Genomic DNA, 20,472 nt, shown 5'->3' with positions numbered 1-20,472 from the left:
GGAACACTGTGAAGATATCAGAGAGCCATCGACCCATCAAACTATGCAAGAGAAAGGAATTAGCTAAAGCGTGGCTCAGACATTTCCAGCCATGGAAGTGCTCCTCTAGCGAAGAGAGATGGAGAACGTGGCTTTACAGTTATATAGAATTCCTAGCTATAAATAAAAGTGCTTGTCCTGATCTGGGTCAGAATGTGAGTTATGGAACAACTGATTGACATGAGTTAATAGAGAGAGGGCCAGTCAGTTTAACTCTGTAGAATATATGCTCATATTATTTCATAAACTAAACTGTCCTAATATATTATCCTATTATAATGTTACATTATAGCCAAACTGTCCCTCTTGTACATTGGCAAGGAGCCACTAGTATGACAGTAGCACATTTACACTCATTCTGTCGTCACAGCTCGTCAGGTTTTTGGAAATACACACAAAAACAATAACAAAGTCTGCTGTGATAATATTAAGATTATGTTTGGATCATTTTGCTGTGTGTCATTGGACGGAAGCAGTACTGTAGACATACAGTATATTTTTTAGGATGGGATCCGCACAGACACTGAGAGAGAGGTTTCAGAGCACTAGAGCTAGGGCTGGGATATCAGAGGACCTTGAATGATTGTTCTCCCTCTTGGAAAATCCTGAACTCTTTCACCTCTGTTAGAGTAGAGGTGAAACATTGGCTGATGTTTATTGAGAGGAAAGTTCACTGAGAATCAGCTTTCTGAAATCCAGTTCATTAAGCCAGGGGTGAGGTGTGTGTTTGAAGCGTGTGATCATAAAGGGATGACGATGTTTTGGAGGAGTGCATTCAATCGGATATGATTGACTTTGATGGAATTTGACTTTACCAACTGTGTTTTCAGAGAGGGGGTGATGTTGTTTTTGAAGTGTGAGTTCAATCAGGAATGATTTTGCTTTGATGGACTTCATCCTTCACTCCTCTTGACAGCGGCAACCTAACATGGAGCTGTACTGACACCCCAAAACCTGGGGCCAGAGAGGTTAATACACTCTCAGAGGGCTTTCAGGTGCGGTTTTCCGAACTCTGGTGCATTTACCCCATTAGTTCTGTTGGTTTGGACTGGTATGAACATTCTATCCTCACTCGGTAGCACACTAAACAACGCACTGTGGTCCGCTCAAAAACGATGGTCTCGGTCCGATTAAATTCACACCATGGTGCGGTTCACTGCTGGTGAGAACACAGTCTGGACCAAACATAGGAAAATAACCAGTCGCGCATTATTTAGCATTTGATGAAATGCACGCAGCGTCATAACTTGAGATCTCTAAACCATTCCGTGAGTATCAGCACATTTATGAGCACATCTGATTATTAGGGCAGACAGGGGCTATAACGGTGATACAGGCTACTGAATATATTCTATTCACACAGCAGTAAGAGCAGCTATTGTGCTGTTTCCTCCCACATGTTGTTGGAAGACCAAAGCAAAAGTAATATAAAGATTGGGACACACAAGTGATGCTTCATGATAATCATAAATGGATTTAACGTGAGCACTTTGGTCCAATAAACAAATGACTGTAATATATTAGTTTTGCTGAATTATATGGGGTGGCAGGTAGCTTAGTGGTTAGAGCGTTGGGCCAGTAACCGAAAGGTTGCTAGATCATATTCCCCGAGCTGACAAGGTAAAAATCTGTTGTTCTGTGCCTGAACAAGGCAGCTATCCCACTGTTCCTAGGACGTCATTGTAAATAAGAATTTGTTCTTAACTGACTTGCCTAGTTAAATAAAAATATGTCTCATGTTTTCAACTGGCATGAAACAACGCAAGCTGCAGAGCTGAGCATTCATATTTCTACAGGCCAATTTGCTAAATAAATAGTGTTTAAGGCAGTTATTATTCCTACTCAATTTATGTACTGCAATGTATTTATGTTGTAAACTATCAACATGTAAAGGAGCATATATTTTCAGCCATGCTGGGTTTGTAAGAGACTCGGCCTGGGCAGGAGGTTAGGGTTATGGGGTGAGAGTTGGAATTGGGGTGAGGGGGTTTGTATAGGGGTTAGAGTAGTGAATGTGAATTAGTAAGTGATGAATTTGTGTTGGGGGTTTAGGGGTTATGAGTTAGGTCAGGGTTTGGTGGTCAGGGTTGAAGTAGGGGTTGCAGTGGAGTTGAAGTAGGGGTTGAAGTAGAGGTTGCAGTGGGGTTTAAGTAGGGGTTGCAGTGGAGTTGCAGTGGGGTTGAAGCAGGGGTTGCAGTGGGGTTGAAGTAGCGGTTGAAGTAGGGGTTGCAGTGGGTTGAAGTAGGGGTTGCAGTGGAGTTGCAGTGGGGTTGAAGTAGGGGTTGCAGTGGGGTTGAAGTAGCGGTTGAAGTAGGGGTTGCAGTGGGTTGAAGTATGGGTTGCAGTGGAGTTGCAGTGGGTTGAAGTAGAGGTTGCAGTGAAGTTGCAGTGGGTTGAAATAGGGGTTGCAGTGGGGTTGAAATAGGGGTTGAAGTAGGGGTTACAGTGGAGTTGCAGTGGGGTTGAAATAGGCGTTGCAGTGGGGTTGCAGTGGGGTTGAAATAGGGGTTGCAGTGGAGTTGAAGTCGAGGTTGCAGTGGAGTTGCAGTGGGGTTGAAATAGGGGTTGCAGTGGGGTTGAAATAGGGGTTGCAGTGGGGTTGCAGTGGGGTTGAAATAGGGGTTGCAGTGGGGTTGCAATGGGGTTGAAATAGGGGTTGCAGTGGGGTTGAAATAGGGGTTGCAGTGGGGTTGAAATAGGGGTTGCAGTGGGGTTGAAGTAGGGGTTGAAGTAGGGGTTGCAGTGGGGTTGAAATAGGGGTTGCAATGGGGTTGAAATAGGGGTTGCAGTGGGGTTGAAATAGGGGTTGCAGTGGGGTTGAAATAGGGGTTGCAGTGGGGTTGAAGTAGGGGTTGCAGTGGGGTTGAAATAGGGGTTGCAGTGGGGTTGAAATAGGGGTTGCAGTGGGGTTGAAGTAGGGGTTGCAGTGGGGTTGAAGTAGGGGTTGCAGTGGAGTTGCAGTGGGGTTGAAATAGGGGTTGCAGTGGGGTTGAAGTAGGGGTTGCAGTGGGGTTGAAGTAGGGGTTGCAGTGGAGTTGCAGTGGGGTTGAAATAGGGGTTGCAGTGGGGTTGCAGTGGGGTTGAAATAGGGGTTGCAGTGGGGTTGAAATAGGGCTTGCAGTGGGGTTGAATTAGGGGTTGTAGTGGGGTTGAAATATGGGTTGCAGTGGGGTTGAAATAGGGGTTGCAGTGGGGTTGAAATAGGGCTTGCAGTGGGGTTGCAGTGGGGTTGAAATAGGGGTTGCAGTGGGGTTGAAGTAGGGGTTGAAGTAGGGGTTGCAGTGGGGTTGAAATAGGGGTTGCAATGGGGTTGAAATAGGGGTTGCAGTGGGGTTGAAATAGGGGTTGCAGTGGGGTTGAAATAGGGGTTGCAGTGGGGTTGAAGTAGGGGTTGCAGTGGGGTTGAAATAGGGGTTGCAGTGGAGTTGCAGTGGGGTTGAAATAGGGGTAGCAGTGGGGTTGAAGTAGGGGTTGCAGTGGGGTTGAAGTAGGGGTTGCAGTGGAGTTGCAGTGGGGTTGAAATAGGGGTTGCAGTGGGGTTGCAGTGGGGTTGAAATAGGGGTTGCAGTGGGGTTGAAATAGGGCTTGCAGTGGGGTTGAATTAGGGGTTGTAGTGGGGTTGAAATATGGGTTGCAGTGGGGTTTAAATAGGGGTTGCAGTGGGGTTGAAATAGGGCTTGCAGTGGGGTTGCAGTGGGGTTGAAATAGGGCTTGCAGTGGGGTTGCAGTGGGGTTGAAATAGGCGTTGCAGTGGGGTTGCAGTGGGGTTGAAATAGGGGTTGCAGTGGAGTTGAAGTAGAGGTTGCAGTGGAGTTGCAGTGGGGTTGAAATAGGGGTTGCAGTGGGGTTGAAATAGGGGTTGCAGTGGGGTTGCAGTGGGGTTGAAATAGGGGTTGCAGTGGGGTTGCAGTGGGGTTGAAATAGGGGTTGCAGTGGGGTTGCAGTGGGGTTGAAATAGGGCTTGCAGTGTGGTTAAAATAGGGGTTGTAGTGGGGTTGAAATATGGGTTGCAGTGGGGTTGAAATAGGGGTTGCAGTGGGGTTGCAGTGGGGTTGAAATAGGGCTTGCAGTGGGGTTGCAGTGGGGTTGAAATAGGGCTTGCAGTGGGGTTGCAGTGGGGTTGAAATAGGGCTTGCAGTGGGGTTGAAATAGGGGTTGTAGTGGGGTTGTAATATGGGTTGCAGTGGGGTTGAAATAGGGGTTGCAGTGGGGTTGCAGTGGGGTTGAAATAGGGCTTGCAGTGGGGTTGAAGTAGGGGTTGCAGTGGGGTTGAAATATGGCTTGCAGTGGGGTTGAAATAGGGGTTGCAGTGGGGTTGAAATAGGGGTTGCAGTGGGGTTGAAGTAGGGGTTGCAGTGGAGTTGCAGTGGGGTTGAAATAGGGGTTGCAGTGGGGTTGAAGTAGGGGTTGCAGTGGGGTTGAAGTAGGGGTTGAAGTAGGGGTTGCAGTGGGGTTGAAATAGGGGTTGCAATGGGGTTGAAATAGGGGTTGCAGTGGGGTTGAAATAGGGGTTGCAGTGGGGTTGAAATAGGGGTTGCAGTGGGGTTGAAGTAGGGGTTGAAGTAGGGGTTGCAGTGGGGTTGAAATAGGGGTTGCAATGGGGTTGAAATAGGGGTTGCAGTGGGGTTGAAATAGGGGTTGCAGTGGGGTTGAAATAGGGGTTGCAGTGGGGTTGAAGTAGGGGTTGCAGTGGGGTTGAAGTAGGGGTTGCAGTGGAGTTGCAGTGGGGTTGAAATAGGGGTTGCAGTGGGGTTGAAGTAGGGGTTGCAGTGGGGTTGAAGTAGGGGTTGCAGTGGAGTTGCAGTGGGGTTGAAATAGGGGTTGCAGTGGGGTTGAAATAGGGGTTGCAGTGGGGTTGCAGTGGGGTTGAAATAGGGGTTGCAGTGGGGTTGAAATAGGGCTTGCAGTGGGGTTGAATTAGGGGTTGTAGTGGGGTTGAAATATGGGTTGCAGTGGGGTTGAAATAGGGGTTGCAGTGGGGTTGAAATAGGGCTTGCAGTGGGGTTGCAGTGGGGTTGAAATAGGACTTGCAGTGGGGTTGCAGTGGGGTTGAATTAGGGGTTGTAGTGGGTTGAAATATGGGTTGCAGTGGGGTTGAAATAGGGGTTGCAGTGGGGTTGAAATAGGGCTTGCAGTGGGGTTGCAGTGGGGTTGAAATAGGGCTTGCAGTGGGGTTGCAGTGGGGTTGAAATAGGCGTTGCAGTGGGGTTGCAGTGGGGTTGAAATAGGGGTTGCAGTGGAGTTGAAGTAGAGGTTGCAGTGGAGTTGCAGTGGGGTTGAAATAGGGGTTGCAGTGGGGTTGAAATAGGGGTTGCAGTGGGGTTGCAGTGGGGTTGAAATAGGGGTTGCAGTGGGGTTGCAGTGGGGTTGAAATAGGGGTTGCAGTGGGGTTGCAGTGGGGTTGAAATAGGGCTTGCAGTGTGGTTAAAATAGGGGTTGTAGTGGGGTTGAAATATGGGTTGCAGTGGGGTTGAAATAGGGGTTGCAGTGGGGTTGCAGTGGGGTTGAAATAGGGCTTGCAGTGGGGTTGCAGTGGGGTTGAAATAGGGCTTGCAGTGGGGTTGCAGTGGGGTTGAAATAGGGCTTGCAGTGGGGTTGAAATAGGGGTTGTAGTGGGGTTGTAATATGGGTTGCAGTGGGGTTGAAATAGGGGTTGCAGTGGGGTTGCAGTGGGGTTGAAATAGGGCTTGCAGTGGGGTTGAAGTAGGGGTTGCAGTGGGGTTGAAATATGGCTTGCAGTGGGGTTGAAATAGGGGTTGCAGTGGGGTTGAAATAGGGGTTGCAGTGGGGTTGAAGTAGGGGTTGCAGTGGAGTTGCAGTGGGGTTGAAATAGGGGTTGCAGTGGGGTTGAAGTAGGGGTTGCAGTGGGGTTGAAGTAGGGGTTGAAGTAGGGGTTGCAGTGGGGTTGAAATAGGGGTTGCAATGGGGTTGAAATAGGGGTTGCAGTGGGGTTGAAATAGGGGTTGCAGTGGGGTTGAAATAGGGGTTGCAGTGGGGTTGAAGTAGGGGTTGAAGTAGGGGTTGCAGTGGGGTTGAAATAGGGGTTGCAATGGGGTTGAAATAGGGGTTGCAGTGGGGTTGAAATAGGGGTTGCAGTGGGGTTGAAATAGGGGTTGCAGTGGGGTTGAAGTAGGGGTTGCAGTGGGGTTGAAGTAGGGGTTGCAGTGGAGTTGCAGTGGGGTTGAAATAGGGGTTGCAGTGGGGTTGAAGTAGGGGTTGCAGTGGGGTTGAAGTAGGGGTTGCAGTGGAGTTGCAGTGGGGTTGAAATAGGGGTTGCAGTGGGGTTGAAATAGGGGTTGCAGTGGGGTTGCAGTGGGGTTGAAATAGGGGTTGCAGTGGGGTTGAAATAGGGCTTGCAGTGGGGTTGAATTAGGGGTTGTAGTGGGGTTGAAATATGGGTTGCAGTGGGGTTGAAATAGGGGTTGCAGTGGGGTTGAAATAGGGCTTGCAGTGGGGTTGCAGTGGGGTTGAAATAGGGCTTGCAGTGGGGTTGCAGTGGGGTTGAATTAGGGGTTGTAGTGGGGTTGAAATATGGGTTGCAGTGGGGTTGAAATAGGGGTTGCAGTGGGGTTGAAATAGGGCTTGCAGTGGGGTTGCAGTGGGGTTGAAATAGGGCTTGCAGTGGGGTTGCAGTGGGGTTGAAATAGGCGTTGCAGTGGGGTTGCAGTGGGGTTGAAATAGGGGTTGCAGTGGAGTTGAAGTAGAGGTTGCAGTGGAGTTGCAGTGGGGTTGAAATAGGGGTTGCAGTGGGGTTGAAATAGGGGTTGCAGTGGGGTTGCAGTGGGGTTGAAATAGGGGTTGCAGTGGGGTTGCAGTGGGGTTGAAATAGGGGTTGCAGTGGGGTTGCAGTGGGGTTGAAATAGGGCTTGCAGTGTGGTTAAAATAGGGGTTGTAGTGGGGTTGAAATATGGGTTGCAGTGGGGTTGAAATAGGGGTTGCAGTGGGGTTGCAGTGGGGTTGAAATAGGGCTTGTAGTGGGGTTGCAGTGGGGTTGAAATAGGGCTTGCAGTGGGGTTGCAGTGGGGTTGAAATAGGGCTTGCAGTGGGGTTGAAAAAGGGGTTGTAGTGGGGTTGAAATATGGGTTGCAGTGGGGTTGAAATAGGGGTTGCAGTGGGGTTGCAGTGGAGTTGAAATAGGGCTTGCAGTGGGGTTGAAGTAGGGGTTGCAGTGGGGTTGAAATATGGCTTGCAGTGGGGTTGAAATAGGGGTTGCAGTGGGGTTGAAATAGGGGTTGCAGTGGGGTTGAAGTAGGGGTTGCAGTGGAGTTGCAGTGGGGTTGAAATAGGGGTTGCAGTGGGGTTGAAGTAGGGGTTGCAGTGGGGTTGAAGTAGGGGTTGAAGTAGGGGTTGCAGTGGGGTTGAAATAGGGGTTGCAATGGGGTTGAAATAGGGGTTGCAGTGGGGTTGAAATAGGGGTTGCAGTGGGGTTGAAATAGGGGTTGCAGTGGGGTTGAAGTAGGGGTTGAAGTAGGGGTTGCAGTGGGGTTGAAATAGGGGTTGCAATGGGGTTGAAATAGGGGTTGCAGTGGGGTTGAAATAGGGGTTGCAGTGGGGTTGAAATAGGGGTTGCAGTGGGGTTGAAGTAGGGGTTGCAGTGGGGTTGAAGTAGGGGTTGCAGTGGAGTTGCAGTGGGGTTGAAATAGGGGTTGCAGTGGGGTTGAAGTAGGGGTTGCAGTGGGGTTGAAGTAGGGGTTGCAGTGGAGTTGCAGTGGGGTTGAAATAGGGGTTGCAGTGGGGTTGAAATAGGGCTTGCAGTGGGGTTGCAGTGGGGTTGAAATAGGGGTTGCAGTGGGGTTGAAATAGGGCTTGCAGTGGGGTTGAATTAGGGGTTGTAGTGGGGTTGAAATATGGGTTGCAGTGGGGTTGAAATAGGGGTTGCAGTGGGGTTGAAATAGGGCTTGCAGTGGGGTTGCAGTGGGGTTGAAATAGGGCTTGCAGTGGGGTTGCAGTGGGGTTGAAATAGGGCTTGCAGTGGGGTTGAAATAGGGGTTGTAGTGGGGTTGAAATATGGGTTGCAGTGGGGTTGAAATAGGGGTTGCAGTGGGGTTGAAATAGGGGTTGTAGTGGGGTTGAAGTAGGGGTTGCAGTGGTGTTGAAATATGGCTTGCAGTGGGGTTGAAATAGGGGTTGCAGTGGGTTTGAAATAGGGGTTGCAGTGGGGTTGAAGTAGGGGTTGCAGTGGAGTTGCAGTGGGGTTGAAATAGGGGTTGCAGTGGGGTTGAAATATGGGTTGCAGTGGTGTTGAAATAGGGGTTGCAGTGGGGTTGAAATAGGGGTTGCAGTGGGGTTGAAATAGGGGTTGCAGTGGGTTTGAAATAGGGGTTGCAGTGGGGTTGAAGTAGGGGTTGCAGTGGGGTTGAAGTAGGGGTTGCAGTGGAGTTGCAGTGGGGTTGAAATAGGGGTTGCAGTGGGGTTGAAGTAGGGGTTGCAGTGGGGTTGAAGTAGGGGTTGAAGTAGGGGTTGCAGTGGGGTTGAAATAGGGGTTGCAATGGGGTTGAAATAGGGGTTGCAGTGGGGTTGAAATAGGGGTTGCAGTGGGGTTGAAATAGGGGTTGCAGTGGGGTTGAAGTAGGGGTTGCAGTGGGGTTGCAGTGGGGTTGCACAGGCATTAGGGTGTTAGAGTAAAGCTTTAATGAGGTTGTATGAGTGGTTTGGGAGTTTGCGTTACTGTAGGGTTCAAACGTTATTTTTGCTTTGGAGGTAAAATGTTTTTTTTAAGGAGCCATAGCTTCCCTTTTGGGGCTCAAAACAAACAGTCTATAGTTTACCCAACACTAAACACACTGACACACACAGAGGACCACAGCTACCCCAGCCCCAGGCCCAGCTGAGCTGCATACTTAAATGAAGACCTTCATGATATACGCATACTAATTCTTTATAAATATTGAACTCTATAAAGTACATGTGTATTTAAAACAAATTAAATGTTTGTATATTCATCATCTTTCACTATAAATGCTTCAGAGATTTAACATGTTAACAGGGTGGAAATCACATTTACCTTACTGTAGAGACTAAAATGGTCAGCACTGTGGAGGCTAAAAAGACTGTATGTAGAGTTATTGTAGTTGTATAGGATGATAAACACAACAGTACGGACCCCCGACATCACTCTCTCTGTGATCTTTCACACCTCATAGTGACCAAGGGAGCTTTTATGTGTTGTATGTGTGTTCTGATAACAGTTGTGATCCCTATGGTCGAACACACAGGAGACGAAAAGAAAAGCGAAGAAAGACAAAAGTAAAACAACCAGAGAGAGCTAGAAGTCAGAACAATCATCTGGACAGTGGGCCAGAGAACGGCTCATTTATGGGTAATTCGCCGCAGCGGAGGATAAAAAATACTGCAGGTAGCTGGTGTTAACATAGAGGAGTAGTTGAAGTAGCCGGCACGATGATAGAGAAATAGCTGTTGTGTGTGTTGCACTGTTGCATATACAGTATTATGTTCTACCTCGGTTGTAGATATCATATTCTCTCTTTGTAGATGTGGCTGTAATTTGTTGGTGCTACCTACAACCCATGCCAACCTAAAGTTAGACCGCCGGTACCCAAAATGTTGGTTGAGGGCCTACTTGTGGGTCATAGCTAGTTCATCCTCCCAGCTAAAGCATCTATTAAAACTAGCAGAATCAAATTCACATATTAAACATGATTCTTTAATTTGTCCTAAATAATAGCCATCACTCAGCCATCAGTATGTCATTATTGTACCATATATCCTAGTCTCTTACCTTTGTAGCTGAGTTTGACTCTGGGTACATTCTGTTTGACACTTTCTCCAGAGGGCAGGACGACCAGCAGTACTATCCCCAGAAGCAGCAGCCCTGGGTGGGCTAGAGACAGCCTAATCCTCCTCTGACTTCCAGCGGAGCTCCCGGACAGCCTCTCACCCTGGCTCCTCTCCCAAGGATCAGGATTTGCTCCTCCAGTCTTCATGATGAGTGGAGGTTTTCTTCTCTCTTCTGCTACTGTTCCTCAACCGTCCTGAAAGGAAGAGGAAAGCAATGTCAGGAGTTAAAGAGTTAAGGGAGGTCTCTCTCTTCTCTCTTACTCTCTTTCTACCTCTCGCTTCCTCTCTCTATTCCTGTCTATCCCTGTGTGTGTGTGTGTGTGTGTGAGAGTATTCAGCTGTTACTACATGGTAGCCTATAGGCATGCTGTTCTCTGTACCAGGCCTACATCAGCTGTTGCCTGTCCCTGCCTCTCCTTTTGTGTCCATCTAAATCTGTTTAACCAAAACAAAAGGTCAGGCCAACAACAACAGCCGTCGTCTTTCACACATCCATCCTTCTTTCTAAAGTCTCTCTCTCCCCGCTTCTCTCCCCGCTTCTCTCCCCGCTCTCCTTCTCTATCTGTTTCTTTATTTCTCATGCTAAACTCTTTTCATTATGTAGAGATGTAGAGCCTAAATTTGAGCCAGTTTGCAACAGCAGGAAAATAACACTGCAGCAACAGGAAATGTGAATTATTATGTGGATTATAATTAATCAACCTTTTTTGTACGGATTGATAAATGTCTAAAATTTCTTTATGAAAATTACAACATTTAGAAGCCTTTTAAAACTTCAAATACACTACAAGTTTTCATAAAAATTCCTGCAACAACATGATGATCAAATGAAGATATGGTATCTGTACCTAAATGCCAAAATGATTCTAGCCCATGGTTCTGTCAGGTATGAACAAATGCCTGTAAGAGAGTCAGGTGCAGGAGAGCAGATATTAGGTAGCCAATGGAGCCTTTTATTTAGGCGGACCAAAAGCACACGGCAAAATAAACACGAAATAACAATTCGGGTTAACATAACCCAGGGCAACAGACTAACGTACACACAACAATAAACAGAATAAACAATACCACACAAAGACATGGGGGAAACAGAGGGTTAAATACACAACACATAATGAGGGAAATGAGAACCAGGTGTGTAGGAAAACAAGACAAATGGAAAATGAAAAATGGATCAGTGATGACTAGAAGACCGGCGACGTCGACCGCCGAGCACGGTCCGAACAAGGAGAAGGCATGGACTTCGGTAGAAGTCGTGACAGGTTCTGCATTAGGCTGATGACCCAGTCTCAACAATTCCTTTATCTTCTGTTATAAATGTTCTAAGTCATATCTGTCTCTTAACGCTACATCAGAGAGCTGTTAATACCAATAGTACTGCCGTTAGACAGGACGGATGGATAGAGAGTACAGCAAAGTGTTTAGGGGCAGCCTACGGTGAGAGGACATTGACTTATTGGTTATTGTTTAGTCAGTAGAGGTTCAGAGGTGACATTAGGGGTGAGACTAAGGGTGACACAAGGGGAGAGACCTGTAGGGCTGAGTAACTAATAACACTGCAGTGTCCTGAACTCTCATAACGTTCAGTATTTCCTTGCAGTGATACATCCCAACACATCCCACATATTCCATCTTGTTAATGGTTAACTAACCAATCACAAATGAAGGTTTCAGAATGCTGATCCTCCCCTCTCTCGCCGTCTCTCTTTCACTACCTCCCTCTCTCTCCTTCCTCTCTCACACTCTCTCTGCCCCCCCCCACACAGATAACATATATCAACCTGTCTAGGTTGAACATAAATAATGTCAGACTAAATGAATGAATGTGATTCATTCTACATAAACATTCTACAACAGAAAACATTTATCCAAGTTACCAAGTTAGATAGAAAGCAAAAGAGAGAGAGGGAGAGTTATGTGGAATGTATCCCCAAATTGGCAGAGATACACCATATCATCCCTGTTTAGACAAACATGAATCGGAGCTGAGGCAGTACAACTAGCTCTCACAGTCTCAAGTCAGAATTAGACGTTCATCTATGTTTCTCAAACGTCACATTTCGAAGTAGTTCCAAACGTCAAATTTCAAAGTGTTTATGGTTAAGTTTAGGCATTACCTCCAAACTTTTAAGGTTAGGGTTAAGTTAGGCATTAACTCAGAAGTCTTAAGGTTAGGGTTAAGTTTAGGCATTACCTCCAACTTTTAAGGTTAGGGTTAAGTTTAGGCATTTACTTAGAAGTCTTAAGGTTAGGGTTAAGTTAGGCATTAACTCAGAAGTCTTAAGGTTAGGGTTAGGTTTAGGCATTAACTCAGAAGTCTTAAGGTTAGGCATTAACTGCGAATGGTTAAGGTAAGGGTTAAGGTTTGGGGTAGAAACAACTTTCTATCGCTGGATTGGAACCAGAGTATGCGAGAGGAGTGGAGCTGGACCGGAGCGAGGTGCAGAGCGTGCGGAGCCAGATTCCCAAAGGCTGGAGAGTTGGCCTTTTCACCCGCTCCAATTTCGCTCCAGTAGCGCTCACTTCACAACCTCAGGGCATGCCCGTCCCAGCATGCATTTGTAGTCTACTTGTGTGCTGCGATAGCCCTTTGCTTTAGCTACTGTCATGGAGTTCGCTAAATAAGTTCATTAAGAAACTGATAAAACACACAGGTGCTAAATCAAGGTGACTTACAAAGATGAGGACCAAGAGGAATAGAGGGAGTGTGGTGATGTAGTGTCCACAACTAAAGAATCATTGTGGAATCTGAAAACACATGTATACCGAAAGCATGATGGTGTACTTACTGCGTGCACTTGCTAAAAGAAAGGAACGAGGTGGGTAGGTAAGTAAGTGTGTCATTGTAGCAAAATATTTATTAAATAAAAATCTCTTAAACATTTGCTTCACAATGTATTTATTTGTAGGCTATAGCCTTGAAATAATGGAAAGCCCTGTCTGGCTCCTGACCTATTTAGAATGTTTATATGCTAGCCTATTTGAAATTATGTGCGCTTGTTACATTCACCTTTTCATGTTTATTCAAATACATTAAATCAAATCCATATGGCTTGGTTTCAATATTTCAAAACCAAATGGTAGGTCCAGGTAATCACAGAAATAGATGGGTCTTGGTTAAAGTGTGATTTTAAATATTGGAGCGAATTTGGAGAGGCCGTGTTTCTTCCTGTGAGCGTGGAGCGGTTGGAAAGGACATGGAGTGACAAAGGGAGGAGCAGGATTTACAACAGCTCAACTCCGCTCACATGAGACCTTTGGCACCAGAGGCAGATGCTTACACCCATCTGCCATCACCGTCCACAACGCCCTAGCAAAACAGCAACCTACTTGAAGATAAAAGCGCTCACTGATGCCCCTGACAACCTCAGACATGGATGGACGTCGAATATTGACTTGTTTCACAGGTGACCTGGCTGGGCATGAATCCATCCACAACACACACCCATCTCTCTATAGCCCTGTACTGAAGTAGTCTCAGAAATTTGGCCCTGGGCAACACAGTGACTAGGGTCTGGTTTCAATGATGGATTCCTTTGACAGAAGAACTACGTCACTGCCTACATCATTACTTTATCTGCTTGAATAAAATACTAAATAATAGTGAGCAAGATGGAGATCAGGGAGGTTAATTCTCTCTGAGTGCATTTTGCAAGGGGATAGATGGTTTTGCCTGCAAACTTTGGTTTTGAATCACAACGTTCTGGCATGTCTGCCTCGAGATTTGTTCGTAGTCACTATGTTGCCTAGGGTCGGGTTTTCAAGACTAGTACTGACGAGGATTAGGGATTGATACAACAGACTGATGTTTATTTGGATGAAGCTTCTCAGCCCCTAGATAATGTATCAGAGTGTGTATGTTTATGTGTAAGAGATATAGTCGTTGTGGGGATCTTCCTCCCTCACATCAGGGGGTGATGACAAGTTCTAGACCAGGCGAGTAACGTTTAAACTTGAACACCCATATTACACACACACACGCACGCAGGCACGAACACACACACAAACCATTCTATCAGTGCCTCTGTGTTGAAGAATGCAGTGTTAACAGAGAGGGAAGCTCAAGTGTTATGAGATCAACAACCCTCTCAGCCAGCTCTGATAGCGATTATAGATATGAGCAAGGAGGCAGTGGGCTTAGCTCTACTAAACACTATTGGAGAGAGTGAGTTAGAATGTCAGAGAGAAGTACAGCCCTATTAAAGTATTAGAAAAACATCAGGTCAGATCACGTATGTGCCATGATAGAAATAGAGAGAGAGAGAGAGAGAGTGTGTGTGTGTGTGTGTGTGTGTGTGTGTGTGTGTGTGTGTGTGTGTGTGTGTGTGTGTGTGTGTGTGTGTGTGTGTGTGTGTGTGTGCGTGTGTGCGTGTGTGCGCGCATGTGTGTGTGCGTGTATGTGTGTGTGTGCATTCGTGTGTGTTTGTGCAGTTGGGTGGTTTGGTTTGGTATGTCTCTATGGGGGTGCCACAGGGTTCAATTCTCGGGCCGACTCTTTTCTCTGTATATATCAAATATGTTGCTCTTGTTGCGGGCGATTCCCTGATCCACCTCTACGCAGACGACACCATTCTGTATACTTCCGGCCCGTCCTTGGACACTGTGCTATCTAACCTCCAAACGAGCTTCAATGCCATACAACACTCCTTCCGTGGCCTCCAACTGCTCTTAAACGCTAGTAAAACCAAATGCATGCTTTTCAACCGTTTGCTGCCTTCACCCGCACACCCGACTAGCATAACCACCCTGGATGGTTCCGACCTAGAATATGTGGACATCTATAAGTACCTAGGTGTCTGGCTAGACTGTAAACTCTCCTTTCAGACTCATATCAAACATCTCCAATCTAAAATCAAATCTAGAGTCGGCTTTCAATTCCGCAACAAAGCCTCCTTCACTCACGCCGCCAAACTTACCCTAGTAAAACTGACTATCCTACCGATCCTCGACTTCCGCGATGTCATCTACAAAATAGCTTCCAACACTCTACTCAGCAAACTGGATGCAGTTTCTCACAGTGCCATCCGTTTTGATACTAAAGCACCTTATACCACCCACCACTGTGACCTGTATGCTCTAGTCGGCTGGCCCTCGCTACATATTCGTCGCCAGACCCACTGGCTCCAGGTCATCTACAAGTCCATGCTAGGTAAAGCTCCGCCTTATCTCAGTTCACTGGTCACGATGGCAACACCCACCCGTAGCACGCGCTCCAGCAGGTGTATCTCACTGATCATCCCTAAAGCCAACACCTCATTTGGCTGCCTTTCGTTCCAGTTCTCTGCTGCCTGTGACTGGAACGAATTGCAAAAATCGCTGAAGTTGGAGACTTTTATCTCCCTCACCAACTTCAAACATCCGCTATCTGAGCAGCTAACCGATCGCTGCAGCTGTACATAGTCTATCGGTAAATAGCCCACCCAATTTTACCTACCTCATCCCCATACTGTTTTTATTTATTTACTTTTCTGCTCTTTTGCACACCAATATCTCTACCTGTACATGACCATCTGATCATTTATCACTCCAGTGTTAATCTGCAAAATTGTAATTATTCGCCTACCTCCTCATGCCTTTTGCACACAATGTATATAGACTCTCTTTTTTTTCTACTGTGTATTTGACATGTTAATTGTTTACTCCATGTGTAACTCTGTGTTGTCTGTTCACACTGCTATGCTGGCCAGGTCGCAGTTGCAAATGAGAACTTGTTCTCAACTAGCCTACCTGGTTAAATAAAGCTGAAATAAAAAAATAAAAAATACAAATGTCACTCAATGGAGGCTTTGACCTACTGACTGTCTCTGGGGAATATGCAACTATGGCTCTATTTTACACTAGACACTAATACTTAAGGCACCATTCATCTAGATAGAGCACATGAGAGGGGGAGAGAGAGATGGAGAGGTAAAGATAGAAGTTGTGAGAGAATTGGTTGCCCAGCCAGTGCCATGCAGGTTAAGCTAACATCCCTGTTTCCTGGCAGGCTACATTAGGTGTGTGTGTGTGTGTGTGTTCGTCTGTGTGTCTGTCTGTGTGTTTCCTGGCGGACCAACAGTAACTATTATATTTGGCAGGGTAGGCGGCACACGGTGAAGGGGGCAATGGGAAATGGTTTTGATAGTGACAGATCCAAAGCTAATAGCTTACACACACACACACACACACACACACACACACACACACACACACACACACACACACACACACACACACACACACACACACACACACACACATACACACACACACACACACACACACACCATGGAGAGTCGGTGTTAAGTTCAGTTACAGTGTGTGGTGTTCAGCCCTACAAAATGATGTCTCATCAAATATACGGCATTCCTCTTTGAATTACCAAACTGTTTTTGCCAAAATGTTCTGAACCGTGACACACCCAACCCAAAAGCATGTCACTAAATATACAAAATCCTGTTTCTAAAGCACCAGCCATGACCCAACAAGGACTGGTCATGAACGACGTACCATAATCCCCGGCAAATCATTAGGGAGACATTGTAATGGATACCCATTTGTTGTGTCTTTCTGATGAGACTCATACACAGTACCAGAGGAATGTTCCCTCAAATTGTTTCCTCTCTCTCTCTCTCTCTCTCTCTCTCCCTCTCTCTCGCTCTCTCTCTCTCTCCCTCTCTCTTTGCCCGGAGCACATCGCTCTGAAGACTACCCTGAGTAAAGCATTTAGCTCGCTGAGAGGGAGACGGAAAGAGAGAGGGACAAGGATAGACCACCCTTGGTAAAGCATTATCTAACAATGTTGTAGCCAGTAAGTAAGCCATTATCACATCTGTCAAGGACAAAGTGCATTAGACGTCCTATTACTCTAGATTACACACACACACACACACACACACACACACACACACACACACACACACACACACACACACACACACACACACACAGTATTCCCTGACCAGTGACACATACTTGGCGTAATAACAGAGGTAATTGGTTTTAGCTCTCAGGACTTGAACTGCTTTTCTTGGCAACAGTCAATCATGTTTTCTTCTACAGTTTAAGAAAGCATGTTGCTAACCCCCATGTGGATCTATGTGAGTCTGTCTACTAAGCTAAATACACAACTGACGCTTTGTTATGCTGAAACAATACACAACATAAAATATACCAGCAACATTTAAATAATCTCTATTAGCTATTAACTCTAATAATAAAACAGTGTTAAGAGAACTATAATAAAACAGTGTTGAGAGAACTATAATAAAACAGTGTCTAGAGAACTATAATAAAACAGTGTTAAGAGAGAACTATAATAAAACAGTGTTGAGAGAACTATAATAAAACAGTGTTAAGAGAGAACTATAATAAAACAGTGTTGAGAGAACTATAATAAAACAGTGTTAAGAGAACTATAATAAAACAGTGTTGAGAGAACTATAATAAAACAGTGTTGAGAGAACTATAATAAAACAGTGTTAAGAGAACTATAATAAAACAGTGTTGAGAGAACTATAATAAAACAGTGTTAAGAGAACTATAATAAAACAGTGTTGAGAGAACTATAATAAAACAGTGTCTAGAGAACTATAATAAAACAGTGTTAAGAGAGAACTATAATAAAACAGTGTTCAGAGAACTATAATAAAACAGTGTTGAGAGAACTATAATAAAACAGTGTTGAGAGAACTATAATAAAACAGTGTCTAGAGAGAACTATAATAAAACAGTGTTGAGAGAACTATAATAAAACAGTGTTAAGAGAACTATAATAAAACAGTGTCTAGAGAACTATAATAAACCAGTGTTAAGAGAACTATAATAAAACAGTGTCCAGAGAACTATAATAAAACAGTGTTAAGAGAGAACTATAATAAAACAGTGTTAAGAGAACTATAATAAAACAGTGTTGAGAGAACTATAATAAAACAGTGTTGAGAGAACTATAATAAAACAGTGTTGAGAGAACTATAATAAAACAGTGTTAAGAGAACTATAATAAAACAGTGTTAAGAGAACTATAATAAAACAGTGTTGAGAGAACTATAATAAAACAGTGTTGAGAGAACTATAATAAAACAGTGTCTAGAGAGAACTATAATAAAACAGTGTTGAGAGAACTATAATAAAACAGTGTTAAGAGAACTATAATAAAACAGTGTCTAGAGAACTATAATAAACCAGTGTTAAGAGAACTATAATAAAACAGTGTCCAGAGAAGTATAATAAAACAGTGTTAAGAGAGAACTATAATAAAACAGTGTTAAGAGAACTATAATAAAACAGTGTTGAGAGAACTATAATAAAACAGTGTTATGAGAACTATAATAAAACAGTGTTAAGAGAACTATAATAAAACAGTGTTAAGAGAACTATAATAAAACAGTGTTGAGAGAACTATAATAAAACAGTGTTGAGAGAACTATAATAAAACAGTGTCTAGAGAACTATAATAAAACAGTGTTGAGAGAACTATAATAAAACAGTGTTAAGAGAACTATAATAAAACAGTGTCTAGAGAACTATAATAAACCAGTGTTAAGAGAACTATAATAAAACAGTGTTAAGAGAGAACTATAATAAAACAGTGTTGAGAGAACTATAATAAAACAGTGTTAAGAGAACTATAATAAAACAGTGTTGAGAGAACTATAATAAAACAGTGTTAAGAGAGAACTATAATAAAACAGTGTTAAGAGAGAACTATAATAAAACAGTGTTGAGAGAACTATAATAAAACAGTGTTAAGAGAGAACTATAATAAAACAGTGTTAAGAGAACTATAATAAAACAGTGTTGAGAGAACTATAATAAAACAGTGTTAAGAGAACTATAATAAAACAGTGTTAAGAGAACTATAATAAAACAGTGTTGAGAGAACTATAATAAAACAGTGTTGAGAGAACTATAATAAAACAGTGTTGAGAGAACTATAATAAAACAGTGTTGAGAGAACTATAATAAAACAGTGTTAAGAGAACTATAATAAAACAGTGTTAAGAGAACTATAATAAAACAGTGTTGAGAGAACTATAATAAAACAGTGTTGAGAGAACTATAATAAAACAGTGTTGAGAGAACTATAATAAAACAGTGTCTAGAGAACTATAATAAAACAGTGTTGAGAGAACTATAATAAAACAGTGTTAAGAGAACTATAATAAAACAGTGTCTAGAGAACTATAAAAAAAACAGTGTTAAGAGAACTATAATAAAACAGTGTTGAGAGAACTATAATAAAACAGTGTTGAGAGAACTATAATAAAACAGTTTTGAGAGAACTATAATAAAACAGTGTTAAGAGAACTATAATAAAACAGTGTTAAGAGAGAACTATAATAAAACAGTGTTGAGAGAACTATAATAAAACAGTGTTGAGAGAACTATAATAAAACAGTGTTGAGAGAACTATAATAAAACAGTGTTAAGAGAGAACTATAATAAAACAGTGTTAAGAGAACTATAATAAAACAGTGTTGAGAGAACTATAATAAAACAGTTTTGAGAGAACTATAATAAAACAGTGTTGAGAGAACTATAATAAAACAGTGTTGAGAGAACTATAATAAAACAGTGTTAAGAGAGAACTATAATAAAACAGTGTTGAGAGAACTATAATAAAACAGTGTTAAGAGAACTATAATAAAACAGTGTTGAGAGAACTATAATAAAACAGTGTTAAGAGAGAACTATAATAAAACAGTGTTGAGAGAACTATAATAAAACAGTGTTGAAAGAACTATAATAAAACAGTGTTGAGAGAACTATAATAAAACAGTGTTGAGAGAACTATAATAAAACAGTGTTAAGAGAACTATAATAAAACAGTGTTGAGAGAACTATAATAAAACAGTGTTGAGAGAACTATAATAAAACAGAGCTCAGAAAGACCTATTACAACTCAAAGCAGGATTTCTCACAGTCAGTGTTGGTGCTGTAATGTGTTGGTCACTGTGGTAGTTTGTTTCTCCATTCATAAAAGCTTCCATGGACTTACAATAACAGAACTCTGAACTGATGTCTGCGTATTACTGTTCATAAATTCCTCTTATAATATTTGTTTTCAAATATTTCCACTAATATTAGTCCCCCTTCTCTCTATCGTCTCACTCACCTCATCTCACTCTGGAAGAGACCATAAGTGAACTGTTGTGTTTCACACACACACACACAAAGCGAGACCTCCCTGGGTTATAGAGAAAGGGGTGAAATGTGTTTCATTGCACAACCATAAAGGTTATAGTAAACAACCATACAGCATCAAAGCAAATGTTATTGGTCACCTATACATATTTTGCAGATGTGATCGTATGTATAGTGAAATGTGTATGTTCCGAGCTCCAACAGTGCAGTAAAACAATAAACACGAATCCCTAAATGTAAAGAAAGGAATTAAGAAATATAGAAATATTAGAACGAGCAATGACAGAGTCCAAAACATAAATATGTATATGATGGTGTGTATAGACATTATGGACAGTATATGAATAGGAAAGGTGTGTACTGTATATACACATGAAGTTGGGTAAAACAGTATGTAAACATTTTTTTTACATTAAAGTTGTATTTATTTTTTTCACAAACAAACAAATAAAAATACAACATAAAAACATTGAGCATGACATCTAGACATATCCTCCACTATAGCACACA

General features: G+C 43.6%; 1 protein-coding gene across 4 annotated transcripts in view; it reads right to left on the bottom strand.

Annotated features, from left to right (window-relative positions):
• The window catches only part of LOC112253832 (semaphorin-3D), a 66,392-nt gene that overhangs the window by 40,323 nt on the left and 5,597 nt on the right, over nucleotides 1–20,472 (bottom strand). For all 4 annotated transcript variants that reach the window (XR_006079364.1, XM_024425852.1, XM_024425855.1 and 1 more), the window contains exon 2: nucleotides 9,779–10,031. Coding sequence is in view for 3 of the 4 variants with exons in the window: in XM_024425852.1 (XP_024281620.1) it covers nucleotides 9,779–9,983 (205 nt within the window). In the remaining variant the exon portion in view is untranslated. The remainder of the gene's footprint in view (nucleotides 1–9,778; nucleotides 10,032–20,472) is intronic.

The sequence above is a fragment of the Oncorhynchus tshawytscha genome, linkage group LG19 (assembly GCF_018296145.1).
Source record: "Oncorhynchus tshawytscha isolate Ot180627B linkage group LG19, Otsh_v2.0, whole genome shotgun sequence".
NCBI lineage: Eukaryota > Metazoa > Chordata > Actinopteri > Salmoniformes > Salmonidae > Oncorhynchus > Oncorhynchus tshawytscha.
This window is presented reverse-complemented; position numbering and strand designations above follow the sequence as displayed.